Below are 22,463 nucleotides of genomic sequence, written 5' to 3' on the forward strand. Positions count from 1 at the left end.
GTCCGCTGTTGGTCGGTTTGTGCCTCTCTATTAGCGACAGATTGAGGTCTGGCCTTATCTGGGCCCACCAGAATGTGTGTGTGTGAAGACCGAGGGTGTGCATGTAATGAATTGGTGTCAGGAAGGGCATAAAGAGTTAAATGAGGTCTAATCTGCTAATAGCAAGCAACTGCATGAAATTATCAACGCGCAGCTTGCACACAATGCACAAACCTTTACACACACACACACACACACATAAAAAAAAAAAAAAACAAGTATCATTTTGAGAAACACTTGCAGAGAGAAGAAAAAGGCCTCCATCTATTGGTCTTAATTTCAGCATCAACATTTTATCAGCCAACCCCCATGAATAATCCGCACGGTAATTTCTTTCTTTCTCCCCTTTTTGTTCCTGGCATTTTGGTGCAGTAAGATAAGGGCTAAAAACAACAGAAGGGCTCACAGAGTGAAAAAAGAGAGATAGATAACATTGATATCAACTCCTACACAACACAGTCATTCTCTTATCTGGGCTTTTTATCACAGTTTCGTTTTTTTTTTCTTCTATTTTCTTTCTTTCTTTCTTTCTCAGCCTTCCACTCCCTGCTCTTTGTGGACTTGCAGGACATAGAAAAAAAGAGCACTGCCCTTAAAAAGTAAAGTCAGGTTTTGGTATCAAATTAACCTTTATGCTGATTTTCTGCATCCTCCTCCAGTCTGTACATGAAACAGCAGCAGGAGGAGTGTGTACGCTGGTTTAAGAGATAGACCTGGTCACATAAACCAGTCTGTGGGCTGGAAGAGAAAATATATTTAGATAGGCGATCAGTTGAGGTGGGAGGGGAGTTGCTTATTAGCAGACACAGACAGGAAGATTGGTTGGTAGAAGGAGATGACACACACAAACCAGACTCACATACACAATCCTGTCCTAGCTAACGCTGCAGCCATATTTCTGAGAAGAGGAAAAACTATTTCACACACAGACTTATCATTGCTCTGTGTCAGACAGAAAAGCCTCTCTGGGTCTAATCTATCAAGGTCAGCTAGTGTGGCCCGGACAAACAGCATGTTGTTCCGTCCCGCTGCGCGCTGCTGGAGAAGCAAAACTCGCCGGGTTCAGCGGAGGGACGAGGGCCCGACCCGGTACCACGACCAGGACATGACGGACCGACCTATGACCTAATGACAATACACGGTCCAAACACTGTGGCCTCATCGAGGTATCTAAAGTTTTGAGGGGGCACATTTATGACTTTTCAAGATGTCTTTCAAGGAATCCGTGGTCGAATTTCAGACCTTACATTCACATAAATAACAGTCCAGTGGGTGTCAGTTATTTCACACCAACATGCACAAAAATACACAAAAGAATACACTAAAATACATAATTATTGCACTAAAATCTACCCGAAATATACTATAATACCCAAAAAAAGACATTAAAATGCACAGATTCACAAAAATATATGCTTAAGTATACTAAAATACATGAGAAGTAGGCTAGATGTGGCATCTGTGGCGGTTAAATCTTTTATCAATATTTTTATCAAAAACATCACAATCACTCATGCAGACAGGATGTCAGACTCTTCACACCTCCTCCTCTGATGTCATAGAGTAATGAGTAAAAGGTCAGACATGCCACAGTTCAGTTTATTATTAAAATCAAGAACATTAAATGAAATGTAATACCAAAACTCGGTTTGTTATTCAGGTGAAATTTTCCACAAAGGCTCTCACGCAAACTAACTGAATGATTCTTTGGTGGTGTCTGTGCTGTATATGAGTTACTCTACTTAAGTGGTGTGAACTGTGAACTCCCACAATCACATCAAGCAAATCTAAAATGCATTTATCGGAGCTGGAAATAATATTTGACATGACAGTTCATACTTACAAGATATATATGGTGCTATGGTAATGAAAAATGTTTGTTCTGAACCAACTTATAAAAAGTGACATGGAAAGAGGAAAAAGCGAAAAAAAAAAAAAAAAAATTGATATTTTCTTTGCAGGTCAAGTCAAGTCAAAGTTTTATCTAAAAAAAAAAAAAAGTCTGGTATTTTCATGTGGCTACAGAAACAGTGAAGCTATTTTCTCTTTATTTAAATCCATTTATTGTGAGTCTTTAGAGTTGAGAGAGAACTGTTGAGTTAGTTCTCTTTGACCTACTGTTTGTGTAATGTGTTTTGCTGACACTGTAAATGTAATGATGTCTGAGTGCAGATTGCATTGAGGTGCAGAGATCTGACTGCACTAGAGAGTCTAGGTCAGGATCTCCAGCTGGTTGGTTCCAGTAAAGTAATGGCATAAAACTATCCTTTCACAAAAAATGTAAATAACCTATGAACAACCTGAAATTTCTTGAGAAAAACAAGTGGAATTGTAACAATATTCTGCCTGTTACTGAAAGTTTTGTGTATTTGAAGATCTGCCGTGATATCAAAGTTGTAATGCACATGTGTAAATGATGACCCAGTTGTTCAGGTTATTTAAATTTTTTGCTTTTTTATAGTAAAACAGAGAAAAATTAAGAGCTGTCATTAAATACACATAGGTTTTTATGCTATTATTTTACTGGTCCTGGATCTAATTCTGCTGTATTTGGTCTCTGAACTAAAATGACTGACAGCCCTGCTTTAGATATTTTACTTGATGTACATAGATCTGAAAGACATGACAGAGGCACCAACTTATCAAATAATCTCTGAAAAGCTATTCGGCTGGTCTAGGTACTAAGTGGACATGTCGGGGAAGTCCCAGTTTATATATCAACAAGTTATGAATGTAGGCAAAGCTTTTTGTCATGTTATTTTCTTGTATGTTCTGTTTTTAATTGATTACCATTCAGTTTACTAAGTTATGTGTTGTTTAGCTTTATGTTGGAGTAGCTGGGACCCTTTCAGTGAGAAGAACAGAGAAACTGTTACTCTCTGCTCTTAAATGGCTGTATTTCTGTTATGTGTAACTCCTACTGCTTTATGTTTTCTAATACTCACTAACTTGCAGCTGAAGGAGGTGGTGTAGGTTCTGGATCAATGAACAACATGTGTGTGATGCTGAATGTTCATTTATTTATCTTGAACTGACCACACTCCATCAGACGCGCTTGCCAAGTTCTTTAGTGTCCTAACGTGGATCCCAAAAAATTGGATCAAACGTAGAAAATGTAAATGTAATGACCCTTGGATTTGCAGACTCAAATTCTAATTTTAACAGTTCTTTTGGTCATGTGACAGTATGTGCCACCATTGTGGGATTGTAAAGTTATCCTGTTTACTTTTCATTGTTCTTTGAGACCAAACTGTCAGAGACGCCATTGCGAATGGAAGCAAAAAGCATCATCAGCATCGTGATCAGGGATGAAGAGGACGATTGATGGTGCGCAAGGGGAATTTCTCCTCATGGAAAGAGTGAGAGGAGGAGGACAGAAGTTAAGTTGGACAGACGGAGAGCTGGAGAGCTAAAGATAAGAGAGGGGAGGGAGATAGAGGCTGCTGCTGGTGGTGGTGGGGTTGGAGGGGGCAGGTTGAAAGGGGGGGGGGGGATAAAAAGCAAATGGGTTAGAGGATTTGGATGCAGGGAGCATATCCATCAGGGATCTTTCCTGGTATCAAACTGGAGCGATCAGTGATAAAAAGTCAACCTGGAAACGGCTGTAGCTGCAGTGGGAGTTCACTGGGCTGCAAATAGGCCTGTCTGCCCCTACTCTCTTCATATCTCTCCATCTCTATGTCTGCCCCCCACCCCACCCCCACGCCTTCTCTAGCCACTCTTGTTGCCTTTATAATGACTCGAAAAGCCTGTAATACAAGTTTTCTGTATAGTAAGGCCAGTACTGATGGCCATTCTGCAGTGATATGTGTGTCCATGCTGTTTTCACCCAAGGGATCTGCAAATAAAATACACTTGCACATCTCGATTGTCCAATAGAATGACCACTACAGAATCTCTCAATCCCCCCTCCCTCCTCCTCCCCCTCTGCACTTCATCTCCCTCCTCAAAATAAAACCACAAAAGAGAAGAAAAATGAAAAGAGGAGAGGAGAGGGTTTTTCTTCTTTCTGGTGCACCCCACCCTTTTCTAGATAGAGAGAGAGAGGGAGAGGAGAAGAAGAGGAAGAAAAAAAACATAATTTATCTGTGTATTATCAAGAAAGGCAGACACTTTAATCACTCAGCTATGAAGTCAGTATTTCCATTCTTATCTGTCGCAGGAGTGGAAATGGAGAGGAGATAGCGTTCTGGGAGCCCATCGGTGGGCAGGAATGATAATGGGGGGTGGGGGGGGTTGGGAGGGTGAGGGGGGGCAGGGCTAGGCTATTGGACCGCTGTGTCAGCGCTATCTGCACCCATTATCAACGGCCTTATCAGCCCTACCATCAGCCTCGCTGTAATGGGGCCAGTTCAACTTTCCACATTATCATACCGCCAAGACCTGGTTCGCCAAGGCTAGGGGTCTGGCTGGAGACAGAAAGAGAGAGAGAGAAAGAGAAGGGGGGGGGGGGGGGGGGGGGGGGGGGGGGGGGGGGGGGCAGATAGATAGAATGAAAGAAGGGGTGATAGAGGTTTGGAGGTAGGAGGCTACAGATAGAAAGAAAAAAACTAATGGGTCAGAACTAAAGGTGTGAATTAGAGTACAAGTCAGTATTGTTATGACTTTTTAACATTACTTTCACTCCTACTACTCATTTCATATTAATTAGCATTTGTTTTCATTTTCCATCATTTTCCATCTTCACAACATGATGACTGATTTCCAATATCACACAGAGAAGACAACACCGTTGTTAAACATATGTAAACAACTCAAAGGGCTTGACCAAATGGTAATTATGTGCCAGATGGAAACAAAATGAAGTGCGTGTATGTTGTCTGACTGTGATGTAGTACATATTTTAGCCATTTTGTTTAGTTTCTATTATTTTATGTTACAAAAGCCAGCACTTCTGACATTGTTGTTGTTAGTTAACTAGATGTAATGTGGAGAACAGGTTTCAGAATCGTTTGAGTTTTGACTTTTAACGTTAAAGTTAAGCATCTTCAGAATATTCTATTTTTATGGTGTAATAGTTATAATATCAATATGACTTGAGGTTCAGTTCAGGTCATTTTTCTACTTCGAGGACATTTCATATCTTGGACATCCTCACTAATACAGCAGTGAAGAAGCTAAATAAGAAGTGCATTTAGTCTTTTCCTTTTACACAGGTATCTGTACGTCTACTGGAGTAAGGGATGTGTGGACTTTTATAACCACTGGTCTTATGGATCAGAAAACAGGCCAGAATGAAATGGAGGGGTGAGGGCATTGATGGGAAAACCCGTGAATTATAATAAACTTCTAAAAAAACATTACAACCGTAGTTATTTAACCCACTATCACTGTGACATTGTGTTGTGCTCTGCTGTTGTGTCTATACACTGGAGCCATGTTTACACTCTGACTTCCTGCCTCTCTGGGCTGTTAAATTATATTAGATCAACACACCCATAATAAATGATGTTACAACACTGCCTCATTAATCTGCAAGATTATACAAAGTTAGTTATATAGATCACTCAAGCTTTATCAGGGTCTCCATCAAGAAAGAAGATGAAACAATGTGTCAGGATATTGCACAAATGTGTTTTCCTCCCTAACAGACTGAACCAAAACACATGAAGGCAGGATGGAAATAAACCCATGAACCTTGGTTTATTTTTAAAGAGTACACAGTTGGTCTTACTAATCACATTAGCATCCTATTGACGCTGATCACTATTCAAGCCTGTAGCAGAGAAAAATTTTGGCTTTGACATAAGCTTGAAAAAAAGAAACAATCCTTGTTCAAACTATTTCAGTACAGAAAAATATGGTGTACTTCGACTGCCCTTAATGTATTTTTTGACATTCCAGAGCAAACAGTAAATATAATAACTTTACAAGGTGCAGCGAAGGCAACATGACTGTGCATGTCAATATCCAACAGAGAGACAATGGAGTCAGTGAGTCCAAAACACAGCACATGACTATTTTGGTATAAACATTCATCAGCCGAACAGCTTTTCAAAGATTATTTGGTAATTTAGTGGTGCTTCGCAGGAGTCTCTTTCATTTCTTTCAGATCTATGTACATCAAGTAAAACATCTAAAGCAGGGCTGTCAAATTAATTTTAGTTCAAGGGCCACGTTCAGCCCAATATGATTTCCAGAGGCCAAACCAGTAAAATAAGAAGAGTGAATTCGTTATTTAAATGCTCACATCTACAAAACTATCCTTCAACTGAATCTACTTAGAAAAATAAGTGTAATTTTACCAATATTATGCCTCAGTTTATCATATACATAAGTCCATTATAACTTACAGATCACAGTGGATCTACAAACACACAAAACATTTAGTAACAGGCAGAATATTGGTACAATTGTGTTTCCTTCTTCAAAGACATTTCATATGGTTTATATTTGTTCAGGTTATTCAAATTTTTTGTGAAGAGTTTGTAAACGTAAACATTTTCATGTAATTTTCCTGTTTTTTACACTAAAACAAAGAGAAAATTTTGAAGTTGTCATTGTATAGTTTGCTATTATACTGTAATATTTTACTGGAGAACACACTGGTCTATACCTGAACTAAAATGATTTTTACACACTTGACTGTTAATATCTTCACTGTAATTTTTGCATTTCACAAATTTATTCCATGGGCCGGAATAGACCCTTAGCAGGCTGGTTTTGACCCACAGGCCATATGTTTGACACCCCTGATCCAAAGCCTATCATCATTATTGAAATAAATATTCATCCAACTGTCTGGTTTGTTCAACTTTCCTTCAAGAACAAACATCAGCCTTTAAACTGTATAGAAACACTGACTTTTATTGTGATAATTACCACAGTAAATTCTGAGTGGATTCTATGAGGCTTTTCTTTACCTGTGGCCCATACTGTTAAGGCCAGACACCAACACACCCTCCTCAGCCATACACGCACACACACTCACACATATACAGGAGTTTGATTGGCAGTTCACTTATCAGTCGGGAAGCCAGAGCACCACGGTTTACACAAGCACAAAGCAATCCAAAGGCCCGGATCACTGCAACACTACTGGCTCACATGACTCATAATGTACACACAGAGAGAGAGACAGAGATACTGACACACACACTGAGAGGGAAGTAGTCGTCATTGAGCAGCATGGCCCTAGTCGGCCTCACATTCCTCCATGTAATCAAATAATAAACAGGCAAATTAAAAGGACAACTACTTATTAATGACTTTTATCATCCTCTGTTGGTGAGTTGAGGGAACTGCAACAACAACAACAGGGCTCAGTGTCCAGATGTTACGTTACTGGAAGGTGATTATTAGAAGGACATCTAATTAGTAAATAAGGAATCGTGTCTAGCCCAGAAAGTAATGACATCACCCCCTGAAGATAAACCATAAATGATCCCTGCTCTCCGGAGGTGCTGATCTAAGGGTTTGTGCTGTTTTTCTATGAAAGTGCATTGTTTGTGTGTGTTTGTGTGGCGACAGACAGAGACAGGAGCCGGTGGTCTAGACCTCCTCTGTTAAGGTGGCTCCCAGGAGGCTCCTATAGCATCTCCTCTTTCTTCTGCCATTGTGTGGGACGCCCAAACGTCCTTATCATCTCCTATCCTTCCCGTTTCCTCCTTCTAACCCCTCATATTCTTCTATCTTTCCTTCCTTCTCATTTCTGTACATCGTTTACAACCCAAGGTGAGGCTCTATCCCCAAACAAAACAAATCTAATAAAGTAAAGTTATAAAGACATGCATGTGTTACTTTACATAATCATCAGCTGCCATGTCTGTTTCCCTGTGCATTATGCACTCTGTGAGGTCCAGCAAAGCATCTTTTTTCATGTTCAAGATTTATTCTGTTGTGTTACATAAACATACTGGCAAAAGCATTAATCCTTTTTAATTCCAAGCAATAAGAAAGGTTTAAATATCACAGTTTGCAAGCATTTGTTTCCTATTAGTCTATTATTTGTTTAGTTTTTGTAGAGATAGTGACAAAAATTGTTTAAAAATGGTTTGCTACCCACACAAAAAAATATGTATTTGAGTCAGTGATGAATAAGAGTTGGGATGATGAGCAAATCAAAATGCAAACATCAGGGTTGTTTAAATAAACATTTTATGTTGATTTTATGTCATTTGAAAAGAGAGTAGGGCCATTTTCATTCAAAATTAAGGTTTAATATGGCTGTAAATGTCAAATTGGTGTAAAGACAAAAGACTGAGAAATATCAAACTACACTGATAAGATTCCCCAAATAAACTATAATAGTCAGAACATAGACATTCCAAATGTTTTATTCACTAATAAATACTTGCAGTGTTTCAATTCCCTGACATGTTAAACCAAGTTCTCAAAAATGAATGAATACAATTCGCACGTTTATTTTAACATCTAAACTCATTGATATTTAACTAAAGAAGGACACAAATGTATTCATATCACATCATTGACCCATTGACCTACAAGGCACCGTGTGACAGTGTGAGGTTTTTGTTCATCTCATGGTGGGCTGAACGTGGAGCAGGTGCACACGGGGTTAAAGGGTAGCATCTATAAAAAGAGATTTTTTTTTCTTCATGCTATGCAGCTGTGACCTTCGACCCCTGGTCTTCTGTTTGGTTTAATATTGGTGATGTGGGAATTCAGCCTTGGCAGCTAACAACTGTTGCATTTATTGTCAGTACGTGTGTGTGTGTGTGTGTGTGTGTGTGTGTGTGTGTGTGTGTGTGTGTGTGTGTGTGTGTGTGTGTGGCTGTAAAAGCAGGTCAGGCGGTGTTGTTTGCCCAGGTTGCCTTAACACCCCGGAACAGAACGCTCAGCACAGTAGGAGCAAATGGTCTGTCTTATCACTGCTGCTGGGGGGGCCTTGTCATAACACTGACTGTCTCCCTCTCCCTCCCTCTCAAACACACACACACAGATATATCGGCACAAACACACAATCCTTTGAGTGTCCACAGTCATTCTGACCAGAGATCAGAGCCACGTGGCCCACAGCGATCGGCAAAGAAATACAACCGCTTTACCCCGAGCAATACAAATGACCATTTGTTCTGCTTTGATTTATTTGTATGAATTTAGTCATTTAATCAGATGGGTTTTCTTCATGCTCCGGTGTCCTTTTCATGTCTGTTTCATCTTTTGCGTCATTTCTGTGTTGGATCGTCTTTTATGCGGTTTTCATCTTGTTATGTCATTTTCTACTTGTTATATCTTTTAAGCTGTTTTTTTTTTCTTCTTGTTATGTCTCCTCCATTTTAGTTCACCTCACATGCATTAAAACACAAGTAACGTGTCAGGGGTAGAAGGAATAGAGTTTTGTGTTAAACAAAGAGAGCAAAACTAAAGAGGTGTGAGAAAAATAAATGCTTAAATTAGATAACGATATTCAGTAACTTCCCACTTCTACATTTAGTCATGTCAAGGATGAACATGGAAAAGCAGCCTGGTGCAGCTGAAACAACTGCCAGAGGTCTGTCATATCACATCTGGTACCAATCACTGGGTAAATATTGCCACAGTAGTGACTGTTTATTGTTGGCATTGGCCTTAGCTAGTTGCTAGCTGCCTGTGAGACTACTTTTTTCCATCCAGAAATTTTTAAAAAGCAGTTTTGTGCTATTAAAAAGGTCCATAAAATCAATGGTGTCAAGTGAAAACAGAGTCAGCTTTGTCAACTTTCAACATGATTAGATTTCGCATGAGAGAAAGAACAGCCTGAGAAGACAGGTTTGCGGGAAACAAAATCCAAATCAGACGTTTACAACTAAACAACAGATCTTCAGTCAACATAGATGACTAAGATGTGTGTATCTGTAAATTTTTTATGGTAACAACCAAAATGGTTGAAAGAATAGGTTAATATTTGTAGCCTTAATACCACTGGGATGTACTGAAAAGCATTGAATTGTTGCAATGGATGGATTTTAGTGAAGAGATTAAGCTGCAAAAATAGGTTGTTTTACATATTAGATAGAAATACTGATTAGAATGGAAATACTGATTTTGAGGATTAAATTTTCAGTATCGAGGTCCTAATAAAGTCAATAATAACAAGAATTAGGCAGTCGGGGGCCAACAGCAAGGGTGTATCCCCCAAATCCCCCCAATCCTCTGCTATATATAAATCTATCCTCGAGAATTGTTAGACAATCAATATGAACTCAGTTTGAGCTACATCGACCTGATAGTGGCAGAATAATGGTCAGAGAACCAATTTTTCCCACAAAACTCCACCTAATGAATGAAAATAACACCATATGAACTCTTGTTGATAGACAGAAAAAATACATTTGTAAGATGATCAATATGAGCCAAATTTGATCTCAGTTGGCCTATTATTGCCGACTTCCAACTAAAGGGCCCCCATTTGGATGACTGAAATCGATAGGGTTCTTCCACTAGGGGTCCCCTATGTTGGTTATCAAGGGATAAGAAATCCAACTAAATCTGTCCTAGTTATCATGTTCACATGAAGGAATACGGTGGCAGATCCAGTGGCGTTTGGGGTAAAACCATTATAGCCCCGAAACTCGATATAAATTTTTGAAAAGCATAATGCTTTTTTGGGAGGTAATGAATGGAATGACATTGGTTGATTAATCAGGTGCTGAGTTTTTTCTGCACTTTAAGGACTCTTTCCTACTGTTCAGTTTTGTTTTGTTTTTTGAGTACTTAACTTCTTCTGTTATTTACATTTATTTATTCATGACTACCTATATGATGACAATTGTAAATATAAAATGTCCTGTAATGCACAGCTTCTGTTTACATTCTGTCATATCCTGTCTGCACTTTACCCACCTTATTCATACATTTGCATGTTATTTATTGTGCATCTGTGTTCTTCTTCTTATAAATCATATCGTTTTCTTTTTTTAATTTTATTTTCTTAGATTTCTTTGGTTGTATAAAAGTGTTGTGTAATCATGCTGCTTTTCATGTACCTTTAAATTACCCCCTGGGTTTGTGAACTGAATTGAAATTGAACTGAATGGATGAGGTAGCGAAGTAATCCTTCAGATGTTTGTACAGTATATTAATAGTCAATCAATCCATAATAAACCAAGTGAAGGCCTTTTTCATATGGCTGGAGGCTGTACTTTCATGTCACAGTGGTGGACAAAATCCTGGACAGAGCACTGCTTATTTTCAAGTCCGGATTTGCTAATTTTAACCCAAATTTTGTTGTGATTAAGCCCGATCTACATCCAGTGAGTCCATGTTGATGAAAACCACTGACACAGATGACCATCAGACTCCACCTGAACAATGCTCACTGCCATCTTTAACAAAGTCCTTATGAGGAGCTGGCAGAGTGGTAATTACATCCAGAGCAAACAGTTTGGGCGAACATTACGCTACTGTTGGTCAAGGTAATGTGTTCTGTCCTCCCTCGTCTACGGAGTCGTCAGCTCGTAGGTCAAGGGTGAAACCGTTTACAACCCACGCTGAGTTGGGGAACCATAATTCACACAAGGCCGTCCCCTGGGTAAATAGCAGGAAGGAGTAATAACTCATCCACACACCAAACACAAACGGTGTTTCCTCTGTAACTCTGCCAACTTCCCCCTTTGGTCTATCTGACCATACACACATATACACACACTCCCTGTCAGCACTGCTATATAGATACAACACAAACACACACATTACAGCTTAGAGAATAACATAACATACCATAACATAACATAACAATAACAGCAGAAAGAAAAGAAAATGGAGTAGACCACAAAGTAAAAAGGACTGAAAACTGGAGCTTTTATGTTAAGTATACTATTCTAAACTACACTGTTAAAGTGTTATACATTAAAAAAAAAGATAATACAGAAAAACAGAACTAGTACCAACAGAATGCTCAGAGTTCTGTTTACTTGAGCAAAAGGGTTTTTACAGGTGGATGTTTACACACAGGTTTATCTGTACTTTAGGTGAAAGATCTTCTTCCACTCTTTTCATTAAGCACTTGCCTGTTTCTGTATCTGCAGGTGTTCTCAAGTATTTCGGCACATACTCTACATGCATCTGCTTGTGGCTCTGGCTGACTGCAGTCATACGCAGCTCTCAACTTGAGCTATCTGATTGAGAGCATGAGAATCGCTAGCTTCCAATACCCAATCAGTCACCATCTAGCTAGTTTAATATCTGTCAGTAGAATCAACCCAGTGCGAGTCATCCTGCTGATGCTGCTACTTTCCTCTTTTTCTCCTCCCGCTTACTGCACACTTTTTTTTAAACAGAAAAGAATATTTTAACAGAAAAAAATATATCCTGGAGATAATCATCGACGAACGCTAAAATTTCCCAACATGTCTGTGCTATCTTACACAGGATCTGGGATGAGTAATACGTGGTATTAATTTTAATTAAAATTAATCAATGACAATGCTTGTTAGGGAGGAGAGCACAGAGATGAGGGAGGAGGGGCTTGAGTGACTGAGAGTGAGAAAAGATTGAGAGAGAAAAGAAATGCATTCACACCTATCATCTAATTATACAACAACATTAATCCCATTAGGGCTGGAACTGATTGCCAGGGTCCGGACCCCGGCTGCTCCTGCCTGGGCCTGTTGTTATTGCGGTGGAGCCTCGGCTCCTGCCTGCTCCGGCCTGATAACAACTCTAATCACACTTGGCGATCTCTATCTGCACCGGAGATCAGGCCCTGCGGCTTATCGAAAGTTCACATCAAGCTAAAAGCAGAACAAAGAGTGGAGAGAAAAAACACACACACACACACACAAGAGAAAGCCACCAAGGCGCTGCATGACTCTTCTGTGTGTTTGTGTGTGTGTGTGTGTGTGTGTGTGTGTGTGTGGTGGTGGTGGTGTGGGGGGGGGGGGGGGGGGGTTGTGTGTGTGCGTGTAATTTAATGCGTCTGTGTGTATAGTTGTGTGTGTGTGTGTGTGTGTGTGTGTGTGTGTGTGTGTGTGTTATTTCACTTTGGCTCACAAAGAATGAATTAATCTCTCAATTGTGCGTCCATAAAACAATCACGTGACCTGGGCCTTGTCGCAAAACTGATAAAAGAAAAAGCAACACAAATGCATTCCATTCACACAGCTGTGCCACACTGAAGTACAACACACCATGGTCATTAAAAAATGAAAAAGAATTTTGTTTAGAGGCTTTAAAAAGGAGCTTAAACATTATTTTTTCTATGGTTAAGATTACAAATATCAACAGATGGGGGCAGGCTTTAGCTAGAAGTTTGTGATGTTTGTGTCCACAGTCCAAAAACCAAAATATCAATTAAAATGTTCACTGTAATCAGAATATTAGCAACCAGAGTCCATCAACAATCCTATTTATTCCCCAGTTTTATTCATATGTTGAGTTTAGCTGCAGTAAAGGTCATGAATTGAAGAAATACATGTTAGAACCATATGTATTATGTCTCCTATGTATTGAGACTTATGGGACACCCTGTACTTTCTAGACTTCATAAATATAATTTGTGTTCAAGTTGTGTTTTTCCTGCTCAGTTATACAGCTGTTGTTGACCAAATACAGTCCAGAACCTCTCACATGTGCAGTCACAAACCCAACACTCCCCAGGAAACATGGCAGCTATTAGCCTGTGTAACAGTGAAGTGAAGGTCTGGATGTGTTGTGCTGCTTCATCAAGATGTACATGTTGAAGTGAGATTCTAAATGTGATTAAGGCATTAGTTGTGTCACCAGATACTGTAGTAGCACTTAATGAACCTGTTAAGCATGCTAACGGCTATATATATCTCTGGATACAATGTCAACTTTAACATACTGTCATCATTGTTTCAATTTTGGTTGACCTTTGAATGTTTTTAAGTGTAAATATAACAGATTAGGCAGTGATTCAGAAAATAAACCAGAGGTAGAAGAATAGGAGGAGGTCAGAGTGGTGATTTCCTTGTCTAGCCGGTGCAGGCGTCGTGGTTTGCTTTAAGCTGTGGGAGGCAGCGTATTATTCATGTTGACCTCTGAGCTCTAGCACTGATGTCATAGGAACCTGGCTTTGTATCTCACACAAACAGACACACACATATATATATGCACACACTCAAACCCACACCTATCAGCAGTGTGAATCTGCAGCCTGCTATCTATCTACCATCAGCAGGCCTCCTTATCAGCCCTAAACATCTTTCACAGAGGGGTGGGGGAGCGGCAGAGCTGGCTAGGCTGCCATTAAAAACACACCACAACACATTCATCTAGCAGCTATGTATTCAACACACTTTTTCACTCTTTCTCTATCTCTTTCCTCCCACTATTTACCTCCTCCTCTCTTCCTCCTCCTCTTCTTATCACTGCACTTTTCTGTCCCGCTCTCCCTTGGCTTTTTTTTTTCTATTCTTTTAATTATCTAGAGATCCACCCCCAGCCTCTTGCAAACAAAAAAAACACAGACAACAACAAGACAACACTGAGAAAATGGCATGCAACAACCAGATGTAATTACAATGTGCCCTCCATCCTCCATCTCTCCTTCCATCTACCCTACCTCCTATCTCTCCCTCTCTCTCTTTTGCTTTCTGCCTTATCAGCTGCAGCAATCGCCGCCATGTTTTATCACGTCTCCCATCTCAACCGCCAAAATATAAGCCCAGGGATCCAGCCTCAGTGGGCTGCCTGCCTGCCTGCCTGCTATCTCCCCATCAAGGAGAGGCGCCTTATCAGCCTGAAAGATCACCAACCGTTGGGGAGGATGACGCACAAAGAGACACAGACAAATATCTATCTGCTACACAAACACCCCCTTCTCTTTCTCCACTATGGGCCTCCAGAAAGCAATGGACTTAATCCATTGTTGTTGTTGAAAAAACATTTGAAGAAGATATCCATACTGTGTTGTCTTAATGGTGTGGCCCATTGTGGGGTGGGTGCTGTTATCGTCTGTTACTGTCTGAAGATTTTAGTAAAGTTATTTCAGGTCAGAGGGAGGTGGAAACACTTCAGTCCTCTAGAGTCACAACATCTCCAAACTACACCCAAAGTAAATGTGTAAATATAATACCTCACGCTGGTTGAATGTCCCATAAAACTACTTTCAGCCTTTTAGAAATTAGACTTAGTGAAGATTTTTTTTTTTTTTTTTTTTTTTTTTTTACAATCTAAAGCTCAATGGATTAATCAGTAACTTGATTAAATTAATCACCAACTATTTTGATAATTAATTTGTTGTTTTGAGGCAGAATTCAGATTCCAGCTCCTTACATTTTTATATCTTCTGGTTTCTTTCTTCTTCTGTGACAGTAACCTGATTATCTCTGGGCTGGACCGTATATCTGATGTTGACATCTAGGGCTTTTGGGAAATACTAACACTAGCACAGATACTGATAATAACTAACACTTTTCACCACTTCTGATCATTTATAGACAAAATAACTAAAACTTCAGTAACTTGCAGACATGTAGAGATTCACAAATACAAATCATTATTAAGAAATGATATGTAGGATAGAAATTACTGGTTTTCATTATTTGTAATTTACTTCACTTAACCATTAAAGCAGCCGTGTAGTTTCAGTTTTAAAGTCTCTCTTTTTGTCAACATTTCAGTGACCAATCTTGACTGAACAAACTTTATAGTCCATCAGCAACCACCAAAAAGTGTCATCCAAAAAGCACAGGTATGTCTAATCAAATTGAAACCACAGTTTCCTCATTGCAACAACTACATTTGTGTTCTAGCTTCTATTGACGTGTGTACTTAGATTATATAATTTTTTTCCAATGATCTTCACAGTATGTCACCGTAATTTTTTCACAGTAACAATCTGTTGCATCATATGACCTCCACTAAGTTAAAATGTTTATTACTTGCAGTTGTTCCACTAGAAATAAACAATATGTCACTAGACTGTAATGTTAATTAAACTGTAGTCTGTTTTGTTGAGTTACATCTGAGTCACACAGCATATGCATTTAAGGTATTTATAATTTAACAGAAATGATGGACATGCTACCATTGCCTTCCTTTACTATTGTTTTGTTTGAGAGATGCCTACATGCTGTGTGTTTAAAGTGAAATGTTTTGACTCTATGTTCATGTTTCAGTGCGTCTTCAGTCAACACCTCCTGGAGTTGTTTCACTGTAAAAGCTTCCCAGTGCAAGTGCAAGGATTCTACTCTGAAGGTTGAATTAAGTGTTGGACCATGAGACTGTGCAGTAAAATAACATGAAACTGATGTGGTCATGTGGATTTTTTTCATAAAGGAACAGGGCTGTTAACATGAAAATGACACCAGTGTGAATTTGTCCCGAAACTAACCATCACAGTGGGAACTCCGAATTATTAGTAATAGTAGGAGTAGCAGTATTAGTGGTAGCAGCCCCCACCTCTACTGAAGCCCCACACACGCCCCGCTGTACAAAGTCCTTATCACTCCTCACTCTTTCCTATCAAAATGTCTGCCAAATCACAAGAGAGTCACAGGGCTGAGAGGCTGAGCTGGCCTCGACCACAGCCGGGGCCTGGTGCACAGGGAAGCATGGTGGACCAGAAGCACTGATAAAGACGGCCATGACACCCCCGAGACGCACACATGTGCACACGCTCTCTGTCTCTGTCGTACATGCTAAGTCTAGCCTGGGTTTATCAACCTCAGGGTCTGGAATACATCTCCGGGCTTTGCTTCAGGCTTTACTGTAGCTGCCTGCTGGGAGTTCACAGCTGATAGGCCTCTCTATGGAAACAGATATGTAAAAACAGGATGCAGAATGACTACCTGCACACCAGACAACCTCATGGAGTGGACTCTTTACAGGAAACCCAACAGATTTGACTGATCTTTGCTTAAAATGTGCGACAGCTTCGATAAGAGTTCAATGAACACTGGGTGATTATCATCAACTTACACTGAAACACTTCGCCATCATCTGCAAAGAAAAATTAAAAGTACATCTCTATATCTACCAGAAACTGATTAATAAAATGTTACTATACATCTAAATAAAATACTGGTGATCTTCTCAATTACAACTTCAAACAACAACAACAAAAGTACATTTAGGATTTCTATTTTACATTCAAAGACTGATTTTGCATGTACATAAATATTTTGCTATTATACTGAACACAACAGTATTTCAGATTTGATTTGTGTAAACAGCATGTTATGTTTTGATATTCTACATCAGGCCTTTTCCCAAATGTAGCCTTTGTCCACATTTCTAATCAGAAGAAGAAACACACCTACTGTTAAACATTATTGGTTTTTGGATGTGAGCTTTTGAAGTATCTTGGTAGGCACAGCTGCATGCAAATAGGAATATTAGTGAAATAGTGTGGCAATGTATAAAGCTTATTATTAATTTACTTTGTCAGTTTCAGCGGATGTCACCATGCGCCAATTCAGTAGATTCAGAGTTCAGTTATTTTCCAACATGTATTTATAGCCTATAAATACAAGCCATTACTGTCAGCTGTTCAATTCCTTATCAATGTATAGAGGAATAAAACTGTCACCAATCAGTGCTTAATATCTGATCTAAACTGATACTGCTACCAGCGCTACAATGCTTAACATTAGCTTAAGCAGAGAAATTCACTATGTACGCAACACTTTTGACATCGTAAAGCTTGTTAGAATAGTTCTAAGTGAATAGCAACCTCTGAATTTTGGGAATAATTCATTTTAAGTCCACATTTGCAGGCTGCATAGCAACCTTGAGATGATATGATGTATGGCTCCCTGCTACCTTTGACCTGTTGCTGCTGGCAACACAAACAATGCTTAAGACTCAGGTTTGCTTTACATCAGGAGAAAACAGGCACCAGAAGACTTCAGATGTGCTTCCCTGGATTCCAACATTGACACAACTCATTGTACTGCACCTCCTTCCATGTTTCTTATTCTATCATTAAGACAATTATACACCTGTGCACTAATACATAACCAATATTGGTTGGTCAGTAAAAAAAATTAACATACCAGCTCATTTATGTCTACCAAGTCAATAAAATGAGCACACAATAAGCACCAAAATAACAAAATGAACAAAAATAAAGCCAAAAAACAACAAATGACTAAGAAAAGGAGGGAGAAATGAACAACTATATGAATAAAATTACCAAAACTTAGCATATGGGAAACACAGAAACAACAAAATGATCAAAAAATTACCAGAAATAATCATTAAATCAGAAATACAATATAAAAGAGCAACAAAATAGATGAACTAAACAAACCTCCACATAATGAAAGGATCAAAAAGGAATACTAAAACAATGAAACAAACAGAAAAACTTAACAATAACTCAACAATACTTTCCTTCTGGATTGAGAAAAAGCCTTTAAGATGACCTGATCTTCTCTTGAGCTTCACTGTCCAGATGTGAAGCAATTAAAATACTGACATTACTTATTACTGTTGGGCAGAGTAAACAAGTAACCTACAAACCTGTTCCATTTGGAGGAGAAGCTTTGCAATGCTGCTCTGAATATTCACACAACAGTAGTGGATGGTTACAGACAGAAATTTGCATTTCTTTTGCAGACTTTGGACTTTAATCTGCTTGAGCTCATGTATTCATTTCAGGCTCAAAATGTTGGACGTTGTCTCAGTATGTGTGATGTGGCACAAAGATGCACAATAAAGTGGGACACCAGGTCAGCTTAGAGATCCACACAACCTGGACTTGTACAATATGCTTTTAGACATCTCAAGCAATCACTGGTATAATTATGCATCAGATGTGATGCCATAGCAAACAGACTGTAGCTTCAGAGGAGAATATGAACTCTGTATTCATCTCACTTCTCTCATTTAACTCATAAAGGCTAAAGCAACCACCAGTGACCAAAAGAACCAACTGATCTATAATGTTTAATAACTGTTGATCCACGAATCCTATCAATACAAGTAAATAATTCAGGTAAAATGTGGTTTGTCATCTTTTCATGATCAGCAGATATGACCCATTTGGATGTTCAGAGGCTCCATAGTGAACATGGACACTACGTCATCTCTTACAACATTGATTCATTTGTAAAACCCATGGAGTTGGATCAATGGCAGTGGATGGACACACTTGTTTTGAGTTCAGTTAATGATATATTTTACTGAAAAAGTCACTTTTTCTTCAGTTTTTTCTTCACTTTTTCTTCAACTTTAATCTGAACTTTTATGAAAATCGACATGATCAGTAAATTACAAATAGGAAAATACCAGATTTTCACTGAAAAATGCAAGATGCAGAGGATAATATTATAATAAATGGTGATAAATTACTTATGACAGGTTAGATTTAGCATGAAAATCAATTGGAAGGAGTGTATGTTCTTTTCTTTTTTTTGCCTACTGCCCCCATACCATCATCAACAGCATAAACAGTTATTGTTTGCAATGAATATCTACACAATTAGTGAATTACATATAGAGAGATACCTAATTTATACTGAAAAATGCAAAATGCAGAGGATAAAATTCTAGTAAATGGTAATAAATCACTTAAAAATGGTTAGATTTGGAGAGAAATTCACTTGGAAGTGGATACAAAAGTAGTTCTGGGTCTTAAGGGGTTAAATATAATAAATTAAGATCAACAGTGTTCATCAGCTCAGTGTGCAAGAAAGAGGTTCTCAAAAAGCCCTAGAAACGGGTTAATCTCAACATCATTAATATGGTTTTATATCTGCTTTGAACATCACTCACCAGCGATAAACCTTAACACGTTTTATAAACAGGAAGAGCTCGTCAAGCACGGAGACCAGCCGAGCGCCAGACCAAGAAAAAGGCCTTTCAAGCGGCCCTAAGATGCATTATTGAGTTAAAAGGATAGATGAAAAAAAGATCCAATTGTAAGCAGCTATCAGCAGGAGAGATCAGCCAGGCGGCCTATCTGACGCCCCATCTCTGGAAAAGAGAAGTGAAAAGCCAGGGGGAAAACGCAACGGCGGCCCCGGCGCTGCCTCAGACAGAAAACAAATAAAAAAGATCCAATTTTAATCTTTATCTGCGCTCACATCGGATCGCTGCCTTATCTGTGTTCACATCGGCTTTTTCAGAGAACACTGACGTTTCCACAACAGAATTAAACAGGAAGCCACGGCCACAGTTTGAGCTGCCAATGGACAAAGCATTCTTTACACAGTAGGTAATAAATGAAAACTTTCTGATATTCATGCACAGTTAGATGTGAGCTGCTAAAGTGGTGAATTTTAACCAAGACTGAGGGAAAACAAAAAAAGTCACAGGATAAAAATGTAGTTTACAGACTGAATGTAAAATGTAGTTTAAAGCCTAAAAAGACCATAATTATCAAATAGGCAACAGACGCAGCTCAAGGCCACATTTCTTCAGGTTTTCACATAAAACACCACTATAAACCATTCTCGTGTCGTTCCGGTGTGTTTTCTACTACTTATTAACTTTATAGTGAGGAGACGCACCGGAGCACGCGGCCCCTTGCCGGAGCGCGCGGCACAAACACACATAGGTCACAATAAAAAACACAACAGCAGAACCAGTGAACGGAACTTCTTACGCTTTATCTGCCGGGGTTTGCTCTGCTTCCTCCGGGACATGGTGGCTCTTCTCTCCCTCCGGACCGGGAGCCCGCTCGCTCGGACAGAATGAGAGGCTGGTCTGGGTGTTCTGTGTTCGGCTTCTTGTCTCGGTGTCTCCGGTTGTTACTGCTCCGACGCGGCGCTCCGTCCACCGACCGGAGAAACCCGCATGACCCTTGGAGATTTTCTTCCACGACGGCCGTGCTACCTGCGGCGAAGTCCCACCTGTGGCTGAGTCCGCTTACTTTTTTCGCTGTCCCCTTCTTTCTGTTTTTTTTTTTTCTTTCTCGGTCCTTCGCGTCACCTTCGCTCCCGTTTTTCTCGCTAACGTTACTCCTTCACCGGGGCTCGCGAGCCTCCGATACAACCGCTAGCGGCTCTGTCAGCTAGCACAGTCGGCTTCCTACGATAAGACCGATAAAAAATGACAGTTATAAGGAGGTCAGCTGAGTAACTGCTATTGTTTTCTGTGAAGTTTCCTCTACCGGTCCGCCCCCTGGTCCGCCTGCACCGACTCTCAACCGGGGAACCAGTTTCTATGGAGCTCGAGCGCTACACTGAACGGCACTTACTACACAGGAACAGACGTACTTAGGGAACGCCCCTTACGTCTGACGTAGGGCGACGCACTTAATTGTGATTGGTCCGCAGTTATCCCATGTACAACCTTCTCTCCCCTCTGTCCGTCAAAATAAAGTAATCAAAATACAGTGAAATAATATATCTAACCACATTTTACCACACGCGTGTCAAATTTATGTTAGTTCAGGGGCCACATTCAGCCCAGTGTAATCTCATGTGTGCCGGACCGGTAAAATAATAACATAATAGCGTATAAATAATGTCAACTCCAAAGTCTCCATGTTTTAGAGTGAAAAAGTAAAATTACTTTATGGAAATGTTTGCATCTATAAAATATACTTAAAAATTTGGATAGCATGAACAACCTCAAATTTCTTAAGAAAAAGAAGTGCACTTTGAACAATATTATGCCTCAGCCTATCATGTTTAAATACATATTAGAGTTGCTTTTATTTATTTATTTTTTTACACAAGTAATATAACAATATTTTGGCCATATGTTTGACACCCCTGTTTTACAAGATTTTCATCTTTCTTTTTTTTTTTTTTATCATTTTTGTTCATGTGTATGACATGAATTTTGACAAGACTGTGAATTTTTATTTTATCTTGTTATTGCCATCCTAGCGCCTACAGTAAGTCTGAAATATATTCATATTGTTAATGTACTGAAACCCATGCCATTGAAACCCATTCAAATCAATGTATAAATAAAGAGTTCATTTTTTTCATTAACTCACTGGTCAGTCTTTTTTACCACTGTTGTTACTGTGTATTTATTGATTGTAATTACTATAATTATTCTTATTTTAGTGTTATTCTCATTGCTTTTATCAGGCATTGACTCTTTGTACATCTGATTTCAACACAGCAGAGGGGAGAATGTCTACACAGGTGGACGGGGATAACAAGACACAGGTGGAACACATTAAGGTGGACACAGGTGTAATCAGACAGGAGGGAAGGTGGACTCAGACCAGGGACACAAGACCTGAAAGAAAACACAAGACAATTAACACAGAAACATAAGATAAGACAGTAAAAAAAAAAAAAAAAAAAATTTTAACTTATGGAATTTGAATATATGGGGTTAGTTTTTGCTTCCATTGTATTTCACTGTCTTTAAAGCGGCGTATGACTTTCATCACAATTTTTTTTTTTCAAATCTGTAAAACCCCAGTGATATCCTAATTATCTCTAATCCATTAGCCGTTCCATACTTAAGCACCTGAATCACTTCCTTCACAGTGAACAACTTCAAAGATGACTCCATCATAAACACAGTCCGCTTGTTTATGTAACAAACCAAAATGTCACTTGGGCCTTTTTAGAAATTTTGTCACGAAGTGCATTATGGGAATG

The 22,463-nt window shown here is 39.2% G+C and overlaps 2 protein-coding genes across 2 annotated transcripts in view; one reads left to right on the plus strand and one right to left on the minus strand.

Annotated features, from left to right (window-relative positions):
• zfpm1 (zinc finger protein, FOG family member 1) overlaps positions 1–21,075 on the minus strand; it is a 140,696-nt gene extending 119,621 nt beyond the window's left edge. Inside the window, exons 1-2 of the mRNA XM_030136526.1 lie at positions 21,005–21,075; positions 20,498–20,922 (exon numbers count right to left, since the gene is read on the minus strand). Coding sequence (XP_029992386.1) covers positions 20,498–20,537 — 40 coding nt within the window. The 5' untranslated portion in view covers positions 20,538–20,922; positions 21,005–21,075. The remainder of the gene's footprint in view (positions 1–20,497; positions 20,923–21,004) is intronic.
• ces3 (carboxylesterase 3) overlaps positions 13,897–22,463 on the plus strand; it is a 37,128-nt gene continuing 28,561 nt past the window's right edge. Inside the window, exon 1 of the mRNA XM_030136528.1 lies at positions 13,897–13,900. The gene's annotated coding sequence lies outside the window, so the exon portion shown is untranslated. The remainder of the gene's footprint in view (positions 13,901–22,463) is intronic.

This window comes from Sphaeramia orbicularis, chromosome 6, assembly GCF_902148855.1.
Source record: "Sphaeramia orbicularis chromosome 6, fSphaOr1.1, whole genome shotgun sequence".
Lineage (NCBI taxonomy): Eukaryota > Metazoa > Chordata > Actinopteri > Kurtiformes > Apogonidae > Sphaeramia > Sphaeramia orbicularis.